Source organism: Panthera tigris, chromosome F2 (assembly GCF_018350195.1).
Source record: "Panthera tigris isolate Pti1 chromosome F2, P.tigris_Pti1_mat1.1, whole genome shotgun sequence".
Classification (NCBI taxonomy): Eukaryota; Metazoa; Chordata; class Mammalia; order Carnivora; family Felidae; genus Panthera; species Panthera tigris.
Genome location: NC_056676.1, coordinates 12,106,048 through 12,124,379, shown reverse-complemented (window position 1 = coordinate 12,124,379; position 18,332 = coordinate 12,106,048). Strand labels below are relative to the sequence as shown.

General features: G+C 39.4%; 1 protein-coding gene across 3 annotated transcripts in view; it reads right to left on the bottom strand.

Annotated features, from left to right (window-relative positions):
- Positions 1–453: 453 nt before the first annotated feature.
- RAB2A (RAB2A, member RAS oncogene family) overlaps positions 454–18,332 on the bottom strand; it is an 85,901-nt gene continuing 68,022 nt past the window's right edge. For 2 of the 3 annotated variants that reach the window (XM_042973550.1, XM_042973551.1), the window contains exons 7-8: positions 3,843–3,932; positions 454–1,781 (exon numbers count right to left, since the gene is read on the bottom strand). In XM_042973550.1, the coding sequence (XP_042829484.1) occupies positions 1,686–1,781; positions 3,843–3,932 (186 nt within the window). In that variant the 3' untranslated portion in view covers positions 454–1,685. The remainder of the gene's footprint in view (positions 1,782–3,842; positions 3,933–18,332) is intronic. The other variant, XM_042973549.1, reaches the window with a different exon arrangement.

Genomic DNA, 18,332 nt, shown 5'->3' with positions numbered 1-18,332 from the left:
AAGTTGATAATAACAATACTCGGGAAACTTGATTTTCTCTCACCTGTCCCTCTGGCCTCCAGGAGCTAGTGAAATCAAACCAAGGTAACATTAGGTGATTTCCCGCAAGAGTGATGTCAGACCTTTGACAGAGTATTGCTGAATCTTCAGGGAACACCTGCAGAGAGTTGCTGAAGTGAGTGCATTCAAAGTAGGTTCATACTTAGAACTTCTTTATTAACCCTTCTTATAGTTTGTATGCACCTTTGTGCTCACCGAGAAGTAGGAAATACTTCCTTCCATCGTCAGCAACCAAAAGAATTTCAGTATTGAAGAGGGTGATCACGTTTAAGCACAATTTTTACAAAGGGTGTTAAACATGCTGACCCTTTAAAAGATCTGCTTTTTAAATAAGCGTAAAAGCGTGGACTACAAAAAGACATTAAAAAAGGATGTGGTCATAATAAAAAAGAACACTTTTATACATAGGATTTTATTTTGCACTGCTGTAACAATTTCATTATAGACCAAGGGAGAGAGAAAAAAAAAAAAAGGATAAAAACCACCACACTGAGTAAATTACTAAAGCTTTTCTACTTTCAACAGGATTTTCCATCTGGTAGATTTATTGTCGTATCCCCTTCAAAACAGACAAGATGCTTACCATATTTTAAAGATTATAGGTTGCCACTGAAAGAAAAATTTTACACAGTCACTGTACATCAAGGTTGAAAAACTGTCCTGCATGAAAAATATACTTAGAAATCATGGGAATAAAAGCAAAAGAAAACATTATTGTGTTGAAGGAAAGATTAAAGTCCTCACAATGCGCCATCTAAATGTGGACATTCATTCTTCTTGGAGTCGCTCAGGTGTAGGGAGTTCGTGCTTCTGCCCAGTTCACTCATTATACTGTGTTTTTACCCGACAGTATTCATTAAGGCAAACAAATCCTTTTCCGAAGAGATCTTAAAGAAACTGTGGACATACAGCAAACTTTTGGCATTAAAACAGGTTAACGCACACATAGCCTTTAGTAAATGTACATTAAGCATATTTTCTTGGACTAGTGACAAGAAAGGATGAACATGCTTGTTAACAATGTCAAAAAGTTTAAAATTCAGTGTCCGAGCAATTCCTAACAATGCTTCTGTAGCTTTAAGCTCTAAACAGTATAGAATTTATGCAAATGCATTAAAGAATTCAAGCTTGGCAAATTACACCCAAGCAGGTTAAACTGTATATACAGAAAGTAAATGATAAATACAGAATTAAAGGAGTCCTGGTTTTCCTTATAGCCTTGAAAACTGACAAACTTCTTGAGGACAGTTCTGTAATATTAAACATTAGGTCACCACGGGTGTTGGGAAACCTAACCACACAAACTGATTTAAAATGCTCAAGATGACTCTGTAGTGTTTAATACAGTTCAGTTCATAGGTAAGGGCACAAGACAACATTTAACAAAAATAATCACATCAATTGACCTAGAAATCAAATGCAAATAGATATGAATACAATCTCCAAAATCTGTCTTTTTAAGTGAACATTAACCATTTATTCAAAGTTATACAAGAATTTGAAGGATTAAAGTCTCCTGTGACATAAAGCCATTTCAAACAGTTTCATGTCGCAGCTGAGCAGGAGGACAGAGTGAAAGAGGAAGTGAGTAGCCGCATTGGGGCAGCGAGACAGTAAACACGGACTCAACAGCAGCCGCCCCCGGCCTGCTGTCCTCCCTGATTGCCCGCGTGTGTGGCATTGGTAGCAGCGTGCTGAGGGCCAATTTTAATGCCGTTTGCCTGAAATAAAAGGGGAGAGGGATTAAAAAAAAAAGAAAAAAGTTAACGGGATCCAACCAGATAATATGGTTTAACTACATTTAAAGAACCCCGTGGAATTCCCAAGGACATGATTTTACCCAACAACTCAGAAAAACAATACAGATGAAGCAGATTTTCGCAACGCCGGAAGGAGTGTCTCCCAGGGGCTGGGATGTTCCTTCCTTTTAAAAATAATCCTGTGGAAATGTTTCTGAAAAGAATTCCTCATCGCACCAGGTACTTAGGAGTAAACGGGAACCAGGCAGCGCTGCCCTTCAGGGCATTCTCACGACGGAGAAACTGTCTGAGAGCGGGTCTGCCGGTAATCTTTGAGAGAGAAACGCAGGCAGAGTCTGCGCGGCTCCACGATACAACGTAAGGCCTTTTCTCTGGACGGCATTTCTGTTCCGTGTTGAGTCAGCTGTACGGGCTAAGGGCATATGAGTGTTCTGTGTCATCAATAATTTCTATGATCCCCAAAGACATGGCAGCTTGCCAAGAAGCCACACACAGAGTAGTTCTTTCATTCATCAAACTCACACTTCTGTCTTAACCCGCACTCCCTCAAGTGGGTTTTACCTAAAAATACAACACTTTGAGCAAAGTAATACGGTAGCTTCAGAAATTAAGCTCTTAAGGAAACTTGACGTCACAGTAAATCTCAGATTTATAGTGCTTGGCAGTTGTTCTGCAACGGTAGTGGCCTTGGGGTTTCTGGCACTAGCTCAGTATTGACAGCAGCTGATGTGGTTTCTTTTCGCTCTTTTGACTCCTCTTTAATAAAAAGCATGCCCTATGGCTCATTGGTTTTGCCCCCTCTGGGCTGGTAGCAGCTTCTTGAGGAATCAAGGAGTCAGACTTGGCACCGGGCCAAATAAATCGCACGGCCTGTTGGCTCCTGACAGCACATTACAATCAAAGCTGCGGCAGGCACAGCAAAGCAGTCAGCTACTATATGAAACCAGGCAGAAACAGTGAGCGTGCCCTTTGAAACAGAGGCCCAGTGGCTGTTCAGTTTCTACGGCATTAGTCTCCGCACGGTGTCGTCTTTAAATTAACTCAAAATCTTCTGCCGCGTAAGCTCAGAAGATAGGATTGAGAAAACATACTCCTCCGAATTAAAAGAAATGAGAAAATCGAGTACTTTCTGGAAACCTCAGGCAAACGGTCGTCTGTTTTAGCAAAGAATATGGAGGCAAATAATGAAGAGCCTCGCTCATGTACAGGCCCAGAGCCACACGTGCAGTAAAGGATTTCTAACACAAAGCTTTCCTAATTCCAACTGTAGGAGGAGTAAGGGTTTTTCTCTTGGAAGCATGAAGTCTCACCACGGGAATGGCAAAGATATTTATGTAAGACTAAATAATATACTACATATTCAATAAACATTCTGAAATAAATAAGAATAAATGCATAGTGGGGATTTAGGTCAGAACGATGCCCTTCGGTAAACACTCTGGATTGTATGCTTCGAGGCTTTATATTTTATCCTAATCATATTCATCAAAACTGGCTCAAAATAATTCTACAAAAAGGACAAAAACAAAACCAAAGACAACGCTAATTGCCAATTACATATATTAGTCTCATGAAAACATACGATGCTATACAGGGAGTAATTTCCAAACTAGGTATGTCCCTCTTTCATACTAGACAACAGAGAGAGCATCTTGCATTAGTAACGTAGTATGGGCATTTACACACTAGAAAAGGATTCCCCAAAGCAGATGACACCAGATGGACGTGTGGATGAAAGTAGAATTTCTCCTCTCTTTGGAGGATTTATCTTATTTTGCATTGCTTGCAATAAATGGATAGGGTTACTTATTTTAATCCATTTTCAGAAAGTGATGCTCTATTAGAACATAAACATTTACCCATTAGAAACATAACAAATTTTTGGTTAGATGATCATAGTGTGTTAACTGACGTCATAAATTCATTTTAGGAATTAAAAAGAACAGAAAATCATGAATCTATGTAACTAAAATTCAATTCTAAATTAATATTAGCCAATAACACACACACACACACACATACCTCATTATTAATGTCAAAGACTCCTTCTTGGATTTTTTCATAAATTTCTTTCGCTGTATTAATAAATGCCTGAAATATAAAGTAGAGAAACTGATTCAAATTATATAAAACCACAACAGTAAAACATTATATAAAAACTCTGTAGAATATCATGATGTTCCATACAAGAAAATCAACCAATGTAATACACCATATTAACCAACAGAATAAAAGAGAAAACCCACATGATCACTTCAAAAGAGGCAGAAGCCGCATTTAACAAAATCTAACAACCTTTCATGATAAAAACACTCAACAGAATAGGACCACAAGGGGATTTCCTCAACCTGATAAATAGCATCTATGAAAAATTCACAGCTAACATCACAGCAAGTGGTGAAGACTGAACATTTTCCTAAAGATCAAGATCAACAACAAGGCAAGGATGTATATGAATGTTCATTATTTGTAACAACAGCCGAAAAGTGGAAACAACACAGATGTTAGTCCACTGATGAATGAAAACCAAAATGTGGTATAACCTTATAATACAGTATTACTCGGCCTTCAAAAAAAAATGAAGTACTGATTCATACTACAATGTGGATGAACCTTGAAGACATCATGCTAAGTAAAAGCAGCTACATATAAAAGACCACGCATGGTAGGATTCCATTTACTGAAATGTCCAGAACAGGTCAACCCATGGAGAGAAAAAGTAGATTCTTGGGATTAGGAGAAATGGAGAGTGACTGCTAATGCATATGGGGTTTCTTTTGGGGTGATAAAAATGTTCTGGAATTAGACAGTAGTGATGGTTATGCCACTCTGTGAATACACTAAAACCCACTGAATCGTACCCTGAAAAAGGGCATATTTTATGGTGTATGAACTATATCCCAAAAGAAAAATTCATCCCTGGGGGACGGGGAGGGGATGTGCCGCAGAAATACCATAACATGAGAAGAGCACACATGAGGAAAAGACGTCAGTGAGGATGAACTCCAAAGGCTTCCATGTTGAAACGAGTTTACTTTCAGAGGCCACTGTTCCACACAGGATCGTTTTTGTCAGGACAATGTATTACTTAACACACAGTTTATGAGGGAAAGAATCAACGGAAACTTACAATAAAGAGATAAAAAGCTGTTCAACTTTTATGCCACACTGAATAAAGTTTCACCCTTTTTCCACATAGCAACTACTAAGTTGACAAAAAAAATCAGTGTTAAAATACTAAACCAGATTAAGCCTCTAAATACCAAAACTAACCCACAAGCATTCTATACTTATATAAAATATGAAGCAGTCGGTAGAGCATGTGACTGACCCTTGATCTCGGGTTTGTGAGTTTTAGCCCCATGCTGGGGATAGAGATTACTTAAAAAAATAACTAACTATGGGGTGCCTGGGTGGCTCAGTGGGTTGAGCGTCCGACTTCGGCTCAGGTCATGATCTCACGGCTCGTGAGTTCGAGCCCCACGTCGGGCTCTGTGCTGACAGCTCAGAGCCTGGAGTCTGCTTCGGATTCTGTGTCTCCCTCTCTCTCTCTGCCCCTCCCCCATTCACGCTCTGTCTCTTTTTCTCTCTCAAAAATAAACATTAAAAAAAATAACTAAAATAAAAAATAAATATTAAGGCATTTTACATAAATATTGCCAATGCTACAGAAGGGGTTTATAAACTCACTTTCCAACCAATCCGATCTGAGAGGTCCCAGATCATAGTATTAATATTATAAACCAGGTCCTCTTCAGTGGGCAGTCTATGAAAATCCACAAAACCAGGCTATTCTCCACTAGCACTGATACAGATTTAATTCCAAATTTAAAAAGTAAACAGGTTCCTGGAGAGGAACCAATCATACCTTTCGTCTTTTCTACACTGGAAACATCTGACTGCTGAACTTGCCACCGGAGCTTTTGTTTCCTAATTAACAGGACTGATATGTTTTCACCTTTAAAGGCCTTACAGCTCCCCAGAGTAATCAATCTACTGCGGCTCAATTACTGCACCAAGAACACACCAGTCAGCGAAGGAGACGTGAGCGACTGCGGCAGGAGCGCAGAGATATGAATATGCATAAACTCTAAGTGGCTGATCGAATCATCAGAGAGGGTCATGAGAATTTGCAGCAAAATAATGAGAAGAATTAATCACTGCAGATTCACAAGGCACTCAGGAAGCGAGTGCGCTTTTCGTGTGTGTGCTGAGTTACAGCGACGTGAAGGAGACACTGGCTTCCGGCCAACTATGAATTGATTCACGTTCTTCAAAACTGAAGTTAACCCTTATAAATAAAGGAAAACTTAACTTTATTTCCAATAACATGTCAATTATGGCGATGACCTTAGAAACCAGGCTAACTAAATATTGAAGTCAACAGATTCATAAATTCACAGGGCTGGAAATCCTTGAAGGGACACCCGCATGTGTACATCTCCCTAGAACATCAGACAGAACTGCAGGATCCCATAAACGAGTTCATACAAACAGGCATTTGTACCATGAAAGTCATTACCTGTGCCAATTTATGTAATAAATGGACTTTTTTCCTAATCTGTTGATGAATTATTTTAAAAACTGGCTCCAGAGAGATACGCTATATGAAATTTCCTAAGTCACTTCTAATTTTATTACATGAATAGTACTTAATACTTGATTAAGTAGCTTTAAGAACAATTGTACCCAATGAACTTAAGATGTATTTTGGATCTGAAAAAACGTAGTTAATTTCATCACAATTGAAATATAACAAATGGTTATATTTTCTTTCATGATTCCCACCATCTCAATGAAATCGTCTTCAGACAATGCTACATTTACTTGCCATCCAACTCATGATTATATATTGCAAACACTGAAATATCTTCCACCCCCTCCAGGCATATATAACATATATGGTGTTATAAACATATATAAGAACACACACACGTATATATGGGTTGTTTTATCTACATGGCAGCAAAATTAATAATACTTAATATGTATTATTAAATGATTAATTAATGATTAATTTTAAAGAGTCCTCAGTTTAAAACCCAATATAATATAGACATCAGTGCACGTGTTTTAAAAGTCTACGGCTATAGACAAATTGTTGAATCCCCAAATATAATGAAATTAACCAAACACTGTTAAGGCTTATTCGCCACGAAATGAAACTTCTAAGATACGAGCCTTGGGTGTTACAGACAATAGCTGTCCCCTAAAGCTGCAAGCATGTTAAGAAGTCGGAAAGACAAGACATACCTCTTACAATAATTGGCTAGTATTTTAATTGCTCATTTTGTTCTAGTCACTAAAAAGCAGTCCCCATATGTATTTTTCAAGGCAGAGATGTAACAATGTGAAATGCCTCTAGAACACAGACAAAAATGAGGCAATGAGCAATGATTTAACTAGATACTACTACAAACCTTTACATTAAAACTCATCGTGCTTTCACAGGACAGTCTTAAACTTGAAATTCCTTCCAATTTTAACCAGTTTCACTTTTTCGATTTCCCAAGCTATACAAACAAATTCTGAGGTGGGGGCAGGGGGAAGAAAAGGGGAGCCTGTGTGAAGGCGTGTCTGGGAGTGGGAGGCGGGGATGAGCATGTGCAGTATCAGAGGCAGAGGCAATGGGGGAGCCTGCATAGGGCGGCAGCTGTGGGGGCAGCAGACTTGTGGAATCTCACAGCTCCCGATGGTGGATGCAGTATGGCGCTGTTGATGATGGCTCGTCTTTAAGGAGAGGCTGTAACCTAGGGAATCAATCTGCAATACCTATTTATATCAGAAAAATGAAGCAAGCTGATGGCACACCTACAGAAAAGTCTTAACATTAGTGCAATACTTTCAAAACAAGATCACCGCGGGCTTTGTGACCCATCAGTTGGAACGGTAAGCAGGAACATCAGAACGACAGTCAAATCTGAATATTAATAAAGAGGTTGCGGAAGAAGAAGAAAACATTGGCTGAGAAACCCAGGTCAAAGGATTTTGTTATCAGCACTGTGAAACAAACACTATCTAGGCAGGTCCACAATTATGAAGTAGAAACAGATTTCCAGGTAGCCAAGTGCATTTGGTGAGCCTCTTGCTTTCCTGCCCGGGACTCACGCCAGTATCAGAGGCCCCACTCTCTCTTCATTTCACCATTAGCTCTCCCTCTCTGCCCTACTTTGATTAATTGCCACGGTCAGTCCTTCACCTTCGTTAGCCATCAATTGCCTTCCACCTCTGACACTAATCTTTCAACCGTTGGCAGCAGTTATCTAATGGTCCTAATACCCAAATTTAAGTAAATTTTCAGTGACTTCCATAGCAAACATTAAAATAAACATAACCATAAAGAACTACATATGCATTACATTCAAATAAATATTCAACACACAAGCTGATGCATAGCCTATCATTTGTCATTTCACCCTTGGGTGAAAGGGCACCTATTAAATTGTTACCTTAGACTCAGCACTTCCCTAGGTACTATGGAAGATACAGGGGAGAGGTGGATACAATTCCTACTGCTGCCAAACTAAAACAATTTAGTTGGGAGAATCTGAGCACAGGGGCTTAAATCTCTATTGAAGATGCAGGAAAAATACACCTTCCGCGCTGACAGAGGGAGAACGTGTGCAGGGCGGGACTAAGGCAGGCCCAGATGCAGGCCAAGGACAACGTGCTAAGAGAGCCTTTCTTCACAGCCGACGAGACAGAATAGAGGTAAAGGGGAAAATAGAGTAATATGTCATTTTTCTTATGGTTTAACAGTTTTTAAAGCAAAATAGTGAAAATAAATTGTCTGCAACAGAGTAGAAGATTTTAAATTATTTCCTTATGTAACATGCTGCCATCTGGTGGCAACAAAAAAATGTCTAACATCTGCGAGGTAAGAATTCCAAATAAATCAAAGTATCTTAGTTTCGTTTAAACATCTTGAACAGGTGCACTCGGCTGGCTCAGTTGGTGGAGCACGCGACTCTTGATCTCGGGGTTGTGAGTTCAAGCCCTATGTTGGATGTAGAGATTACTTAAGAACAAAATATTTAAAAAAAAATAAACATCTTGAATAGATGCTAGACAGTAAAGTATCCTGTGAAATCAGTGAGTCTACTTTCTTTTTGGGAACTGGGAAACACGAAGTAACTAAAATGCTGTTTAATTTTCTTCTCATTTCCTAATCAATGCCATGAACATTACAGGTGTCCATCTGACACCTGAATCTAGTGACAACCGGTATTTACGAAGTACTCACTATGGGCCAGTCAACCTGCTAAGTCGTTTGCACAAGTTAGCATTATTTCTGGAAGAAATTTACAGTATGTATAAAAATACGGAAATGCATGTATTTTCTTTCATTTGTTTCTAAGAAACTCTGTGGGATGAAGCAGTTATGCCAGGAAGGCTAGCGGAATGGCCACAAGTGGGGCTCTAGAACCAGACCGTCCAGGTTCAAGCTCCAGTGCCACCTCTTACTGGAGGTGTTGCTCTGGACCCTCTGCTTCACCTCTTGTTAACATGAGGATAATAATGGTGCCTATGTCATAGAGTCTTTGGGAGGATGAACGCAGACCACTGAGAACAGTGCTTGGCGCATAGTTAAGAACTCACTTCTTGCTAGCTTTCGCCATCAGGAAGGTGTGCGGGCAATGGCGTGTGGGGACAACAGAAGAGGGTACACGTGCTGTATGTGAATGTGCCTTGACACATTGCAGACTCAAGGAAAGAAATAGTGATTGATACTCTTCAGTGAATTAAAATAAAAAGCAAACATTTAAAAAGTAAGCGAGAGGGGCGCATGAGTGGCTCAGTCGGTTAAGCGTCCCAACACTTGATTTTGGCTCAGGTCATGATCTCATGGTTTTATGGGTTTGAGCCTTGCATCGGGCTCTGTAATGACAGTGCAGAGCCTGCCTGGGATTCTCTCTCCCTTTCTCTCTGCCCCTCCTCCACTTGCTCTTGCTGTCTCTCAAAATAAACTTAAAAAATAAAGTGAGCAACATAAAATGTGTATAGTGAGTACTGAAGAATCAAATATATTGAGAGCAGACTCAAATATGCAAAGACAGGGAAGTCTTGTGAAAAGAACATTAGACTAGAATTCAAGATTAGGCAGTTTAAACACAAAACTCCTTCAAATTCTGTGGCTTTAAAATGTTCTGATTCTAGAGGTGCCTGGGTGGCTCAGTTGGTTAAGCATCCGACTCTGGATTTCGGCTCAGATCACGATCTCACCGTGAGACTGAGCCTCGTGTCAGGTACTGTGCTGACAGCATGGAGTCTGCTTGGGATTCTCTCTCTCTCTCTCTCTCTCTCTCTCTCTCTCTGCGCCCCTCCCCCTGCTCTTTCTCTCGCTCAAAATAAATAAATGAACTTAAAAAGAATGTTCTGATTCTATTTTAGTTTCACTGAGAGAGAACTCATACATACATTATCCAATACAATGGCTTTGAAATTATATTTCATGCAGGGGCCACCTCTTGGGGTGAAGAAGGAAGTAGGGAGAGCCCTATGAACCTCCTCTTTCCTCCTCATTTTTCATGGCATATCCTCCTCTGTCTTTATTTTTTTAAGTTTATTTTGAGAGAGAGGGTATGTGTGTGTGGGCAGGGGAGGGGTAGCAGGAGAGAATCCTAAGCAGGCTCTGCACAGCTGCACAGAGCCTGATGTGGGGCTCAAACTCACTAACTGTGAGATCATGACCTGAGCCAAAATCAAGAGTCAGTCGCTTAACCGACCGAGCCACCAGGCGCCCCTCTGCTTTTTTTCTTTCACGGTTTTCTGTGTTTCATTAGAAGCAAGAGGGCCACTGCTAAACCCACTGATCTACAGAAGCTCTCATTTTATAGAGGGAGGACTCTCTAAGAGTGGGCTGCAGAAGGAGAAATGACTCGCCCAAGACCACACACAACTGCAGCAGTAGCAAGATTAGCAGGATTAACGTCCTGTCCATATTTATCTTCCTTTTATCAGGATCATTTCTTAGCTTTAACACAACTCAAGGGAATTTTCATTTATATTGTGTTTCATTTTATTTTATTATTTTACTATGAAGAAAGGCTGGCTGACAACAAGGAGACCAGTACAGTCTAAACCAATAATCCGGGTAAGAAATGAAGGCCTGCCAAATTAACAGTGGTGACAAGAATGGAAAGTAAAGATCAAACTTAATATCTACTTTGGAGAAATTAACAGGACTTGGTAAAGAACAGGGCAAGAATGGTAAGGTGTTGAAGGATGATTCCAGTTTTAGCTGAAGTGACTGACATGGACGGGTATGCTGTGAACTGAGGTAAGTAAAAAAGGAAAAAAAAATCACATTTCAAGGAGAGAATGAAGAGTTTGTTTTAGACACATGGAATTCTAATGCTTATGTCACATACAAGTGGGAAATTCTTGGCAGTTGATCTACATAACTGTGTGCCTATGTATGAATGTGCACAATGAATGTGAGTGTGTAAGTGTGTGATATGCACTTATCAGCATGACTTTCTCCAGTAATGTTTAGCTACCTTGGCTTAGGAGAAAAAATGGTTATAACTTTCAAAATCAGCTTGGCTTAGATGATCCTTCAAGTTCCCTAAGGGTGATGGCCAAACAAGGGGGCGAGGAACTGCTGCTAGTCAGCAAAATCTTCTAACCAGGCGAGGAGAGTAACAAACATTTATTAAATTAAACACTCCTCAAAGGATGCTGGAAGCCTCGTAAGGTCAAGTCAAATTTCCCGTGGAAAGCTGTGTGGTAGCCTTGGCACTGAGAACAGGGTGAAGGGGAAAACTAAGCCTTCAGTTCACACCACATTCCAGCTCTACGGCAACGCCTGTTCCACCACTTAGAAGGCAGCCCAAGGCGAGTAAGATGTCCTCTCGATGCAAATTGAGTCTGTTGGTTTTCAAGTACTGGGGCAGGACACAAATACTAGCGAAGGGCTTTGAAACTGTTCATCTTTCTAGTTACACAAGTCATGTGTTTTCCCTAGACATAGAAATCCACCTATCCTGTGTGGATGGCTTGGCAAGTTGCCGTAATCTGTCTGAGCGTCGTTAGCTGACTGTGCTTTCAGCTATTATCTTGGCTCTATCTTTTAGGACGTTAGCAGCTAAGCCAGGAATTTCCAGTCTTGATTTTCCAATGTTCCATTTTTTTAAAGATTTGATTTTTTACAGTTTATTTACTTAACTCACCTCTACCCCAACATGGGGCTCGAACTCATGACCCCTAGATGAAGAGTCATATGCTCTTCTGAGAAGCCAGGCAACCCTAAAGATTTTATTTTATTATTTTATTTTTTTTAATGTTTATTTGTTTTTGAGACAATGTGAGAGACAGAGTGCAAGCAGCGGAGGGGCAGACAGAGGGAGACAGAGAAGCTGAAGTGGGCTCCAGGCTCTGCGCTGACAGCGCAGAGCCTGACGCGGGGCTCGAACTCATGAACCATGAGATCATGACCTGAGCCGAAGTCGGACACTTAATCGACTGAGCCACTTAGGCGCCCCTAAAGATTTTATTTTTAAGTCATCTCTACATCCAAAGTGGGCTCAAACTTACAACCCCAAGATGAAGAGTCACAGGCTCTACTGACGGGGCCAGCTAGGCACCCTAATAGTTTAAGATATTTTAAATTACTAGACTTTTGCCTCAAAAAATTTTGATGTTTATGTACTTTTCTGATTTCCCATAAACTTTCAATTCTAAGTAAAATTGATGAGTATAGGGAAAAATAACCCATAAAATGGCTAAGAGAGTGAGAATATCTGATAAAGAGACACTGTTTAGAAAATGGAAAGTCTAACCACTATTCACACCACAATCACCAGTAGGTCTCACAGGAAATAGAATACTGTGAGTTTGGGTAATGTACAACTCTGAGAAAATTAAATTTTACTTTATTGCAAAAATACACAGAGAAAACCAGGGAAGGAATTACAGGAAAAAATATATATTTATATATATATTTATATTTATATATAATTTCATATATATTTATATATGAAATTTACAAAACAATTTATACAGTTATATATAATTATATATATACACATACACAATTATATATATAATTACATATATATAATTATAATACATCACTTCTGGGGTATTGTGAAATCATCAGAAAGTTAGCATGAGTCTTTTCGGAAGGGGTATTTTTCCTAGCCTGCCATAATCTTTGCTACATTTATCCCTGGGTCTAAAAAAAATCTTTTCGAACTACAAAGACCCTAGGCAGCTACTGAAGGAAGCTCCTGATCACAGGAGGAGCCAATCTGATCATTTGGGTTTTCAAAAATCACACAGCTTTTAGAATGCTTAGGGCAAAGTAAATTTAGGACAGAATTCCACCTACATGTTAACCAGTGGGACCAAAGCATAACCTGATTAAAGACTGAAGTAAGAGAGACAAGGCTGAAGTAATGAAATAAATAGTGAATCATGCAAACATTTGTTGTCTCCCGTGCAGGGGAGACCCTGTGCTAGGCGCTGGGGATGCAGAGATGAAAAGACAGCCTGGGTTTTCAAGGAACGTGGCCAAGTGTCATGATAGAGACCTAAAGATAAATTCATGCTCAGGAGGAGACTCGAATGAGCACAGAGAAGAGAGTGTACAATTTTTAAGTGTGTGTGCACGTACGTGATGGCTGGTGGGGAAGGGGGGGGGGCAGGGAGGGTGTGTCATGGCATTCCAAGAGGAGGTATGAGGCTTCATTATATCCCTGAAAGAAACGATAGGAAGAAAGGGCATTCCAAGGGCAGAGAGCACTTTCTGCGGAGGTGGGTTTAAAGAGCACCACCCAGCTGATGAGCTCGTAGTTTAATATAGAAAGCACATCGCGTGGTGTTAGCAAATAAAGGGACTTGTCTTCCAAGCTAAGGAGTTTGATTCTGAAGAGGTGGAAAACCCACCACACGCTTTTAATAAAATTGGGGAGCGACACTCAATTTTCATGTGTTGAAAGATCTCAGAGGAACCAGTGTAGAGGACTGAAAAATGTACAACCTGGGGAGAGATTTAACAGTAGAAATAACAAGACACAAGTAGAAAGCAATATACATTAACTGAATACATGACTATGAAGGGGTAGGAAAAAGGACATAGGCTACTGAAGATTCAAATATCCCTAAGGGACTGTTTAAGGTAAGAACAGAAAAGCATTTGTTAGGATAGGCAATTAGGAGGTGCAGGGTGACCTTGGCCAAAGGTAGAGGAGTCGACCTGTGAACTGAGGTGTCAAAAAGAATGAGGAAACAGAGATGGAACTTACTAGAGGATGGAAGAGACCATCCAAGAACTGGGAATGACAGGTTTTGCTTTTCAAATGGTTGAAATTTGATTATGCAATTACGTGCTGAGAGCCAAGAATCACTAGAGAAAAAGGATGAAAACGTTTGAAGGAATGTCTCTGAGGAAGAGGAAAGGACACCAGTGGGCCAGGTTCTTCTGTTAGGTAACAGAGCTGAATGAACTTCATGGTCTCTACACTCCCCAAAGCCTGCCCAGGAGCAGCAGCGTGATGACGCTGGACCACCGCTTCCAAATGCAGGCTTTCAGGCCACACCCTGACCTATCAAATCGGAATCTGCATTTCAACAGGATTCCTAGGTGATCTGAGAAGCACAGCTCTAAACACAACTGATTTGGGGAAAAAAAAAAAAATCCTTTCCTTTTAATTTATTAAAACTTTTTTTTTTTTTTTGGTAAATGTTTAGTTTTGAGAGAGAGAGAGAGAGAGAGAGAGAGTGAGAGAAGCGAGCGGGGGAGGGGCAGAGAGAGAGGGAGACAGGATCTGAAGCAGGCTCTGTGCTGACAGCAGACAGCCTGTTGCAGGGCTCGAACTCATGAACCGTGAGATCATGACGGGAAATGAAACCAAGAGTTGGATGCTTAACCACCCAGGCGCCCCTAGAATAGCTGTCTCATTCTTTTAACTCCTCATATGATCCACTTTCCCAGAAATGGGCCTTCCAAGGTTAGGCAGTAAGCTGAGAAGAAATTCCTGTCTGAGCCCAGAGCATGAGGTTCAACCCACTGTGTTAAACTGCCTCTCTCCTGGAGGATGGCATGATTAGGCGAATCCAAGTCCCTAGAAAGCAAGAAACAGAAGACACTGTACTCAGAGCAAACGTCCCTGAAATTAATTTCCTATGTGCTCCAATGCCGAGTCTGAGCCACTAAGAATCTATGGACCCCGTAAAACTAGCATATTTAGCTCTTATGTTTCATCGTGATTCCTCTTTCGCCCTAATTCTAGCTGGCTAATTCTTGCTCACATCTTGGAGACAGTATACTGCAATTTTATGAGCTGTGTCCTTTCCCACTGAGGTGTTGGCTTTCCTGCCACAGGCACTGGCACTGAGCACATATCACAAGGCAGATGCCGGAGAAATGCTTAGCTCTCCTCCTTCCCTCTTCTCAGGGCAGACACAACACCTGTTAGTCTTTTCTGACCTCGGAGAAACTAAGTACTTGTTTTCCAACATTAATTGCTGAATGAAATAAAAAGCATGCCATTCATACTTGATATCAGATATTATCAAGGAATTACTGCTATGTTTGTTAGGTATAATAATGGTATCGCGTTGTAGGTTTTTAAATCACTGCCAATGAAATATTTATAGGTAAAATATTTCTGGAATTTCTTAAAAAACAGAGGACATAATAAAACAAGATCATCAAAATGTCCAAATGGTGATAACTTCTAAAGCCTGATGACAGATATATGGGTTTACTTTTTTAAATGGTGACAACTGTTTAAATTGATTTAAAGTAGCAGTGCCATGAATCTTATTGTGAGCTGACCAAAACGCTTTAATACAGCTGATGTAGAAAAATAAACTAATGCATAAACATATACCGTCATAAAAATACTCTTTAATGATATACCTAATTGGGTTTTAAAGTGTGACACGCACAAAGGTCATGAATGAACTGAGTTTGCTTTAAATATTAATATAATTCCCTCTTTGATTACTTCTGAGCAATCTTACTAAGAAAGCCTGTGTATGCATAATAAAATCCCAACAGTAACTTTATTATTTGTTAGGCATAAGCTAAAACTCATAATGTTTAACATGGAAGAACCTGGTTGTTTGTATAAAAATCTGCTCTGTGCAGAAATGTGACAGAGACTCATCAAAGAGCCATATTTAACAAAAAATTAATAACTTAATAATTTGAAAAAGAAATGTGTTCTTTGTAAATTCAAAAAATATGACTTAAGCTTTTATAACTGTGTTCCATATTCTCAAATTAGTATTTTTTAATAGAACTGTGAGGCTTCTTAATCTTTAATTTTTTTTTGTTTTAATTGCCACTATGATCTTTAAGAATAGGTTAAAGCTGTTTGTATGTGGTTATTGTGTATGTGTATTTGTATGTGTATTTTGATCAAACTTTTTGAGATAGAGATTCACATGCAGATTTAAGAGATAATACAAAGAGATCTTGTGTAACCTTTCCCTGGTTTCCCCCAACGGCAGCATCTTGGAAATGTATAGTACGTTGTCATAATCGAAATGTTGCAAAGGGATACAGAACATTTCTGTTATAAGGATCCCTCATGTTGTCTTTTTACAACAATACACACTTCCCTTCCACCCTCCTTAAACTTGGCAGTGACTAATCTGCTTCCATTTCTCCAATTTTGTCATTTCAAAATCAAAATCATATAAATAGAACCATACAATATGCAACCTTTTGGGACTGACTTTATTCACTAAGCACAGTTTTCTGGAGACTCATCCAAGTGGTTGCATGTATCAATTGTCCCTCCCTTTTTACTTGTAGAGTAGTATTCCATGGTATGGATGGACGTACTGTATCGCTTTGTCTAACCATTGGTCTGTTGAAAGACATCTAGGTTGTTTCCAGTGTTTGGCTATTGTGAATAAAGATGCTATGAACATCTACGTACCAGTTTTTGGGTTAAACAGAAATCTTCATTTCTCTGGGATAAGTGCTCAGAGATACAACTGGTAGGTAGTTGAATGTTTAGGTTTATTTTAAATTTTTAAGTAATCTCTACACCCAACGTGGGCTTGAACCCACAACCCGGAGATCAAGAATCGCATGCTCCACTGACTGAGACAGCCAGGCACCCCTAGTTTTTTTTTTTTAAACATTTATTTATTTTTTATTAAGTAAACTCTACCCCCAACAATGGGGCTCAAACTCAGGACTCCTGAGATCAAGAGTTGCTTGCTCTGCTGACTGGGCCAGCCAGGCATCCCTAAATTGTTTGCAGAGTGGCCATATCATTTTACATTCCCATCAGCAATGTATGAGTGATCTAGTTTCTCCATATCCTTGTCAGCATTTGATATTGTTGCTTTTTTATTTTGGCTATTCTAATGGGTGTGTAGTGTGCTATCATGGATGTTTTAAGTTGCATTTTCCTAACAGCTAGTGATGTTGAATACCTTTTTAAGTGCTTATTTTCCATTTACATGTCCTTTGTGATGAATCTCTGGTCCCAACTTTTGCCCATTTTCTAACTGGACTGACTTTTTTTCTTTTTTTTTTTTTTAACTATTGAGTTTTGAGAGTTTTTTTATTCTAGATACTAGTCTTTTGTTGGGTATTTGGCTTATAAGTATTTTCTCCCCGTCTGTAGACTGCCTTTTTGTTCTCTTACCACAATCATTCACAGAGCAAAAATTTTAAAGAACTTACCAATTGTTCCTTTTATGGATTATGCTTTTAGTGACAAGCATGCCTACATGCCTAGATGAAGATTTTCTCCTTGTTCCCCATAAAAGTAAGTACCTGAATGTTTTACATTTAAAAGTATGATCTCTTTTGAGTTAGTTTTTGTGTAAGATGCATTTTTTTTTTCTGTCTATGGATGTCCAATTGTTCCTAGAACACCATTTCTTGAAATGGCTATCTTCCTCTGTGAGTTGTTTCTGCACCTTTGTTAAATCAGCTGGGCATATCTGTGTGGGGTCTATTTATGGATCCTCTATTCTGTCCCACTGCCGTATGTATCTGTTCCTTTACTGGTATCACATAGTGTACATTAGGGCTTGAAATCAAAGACTGATTCCCTTATTCTTTTTCAAAATTGTTTTAGCTACTCTAGGTCATTTGCCTTTCTACCTGTATTTTAAACTGTTGTCAAATATCTACAGAAAAATCTTACTGGAATTTTGATACGAACTGGGTTAAACCTCTATGTCAATTTGTGAAGGACTGACATCTTTATTAGGTAGGATACTCCAAACAATGAACATAGTATGTCTCTCCATTTATTCAGATCTTCTTTAATTTCTTTCATCCGCATTTTGCAGTTTTGAGCACACAGGTCCTGTCCTGTACATGTTATTTTTAGATTTATACTAGGTATTTCATTTTCTTTTTGTGGGATTATAGATGGTATTGTATTTTAAATTTTGGTGTTCATTGCTATACACAGAAATACAATAGATCTTTTAAAGTAAACTCTATGCGCAACATAGGGCTCAAACTTATGACCCTGAGGTCAAGAGTCACATGTTCTACTGATGAGCCAGCCAGGTACCCCAGAAATA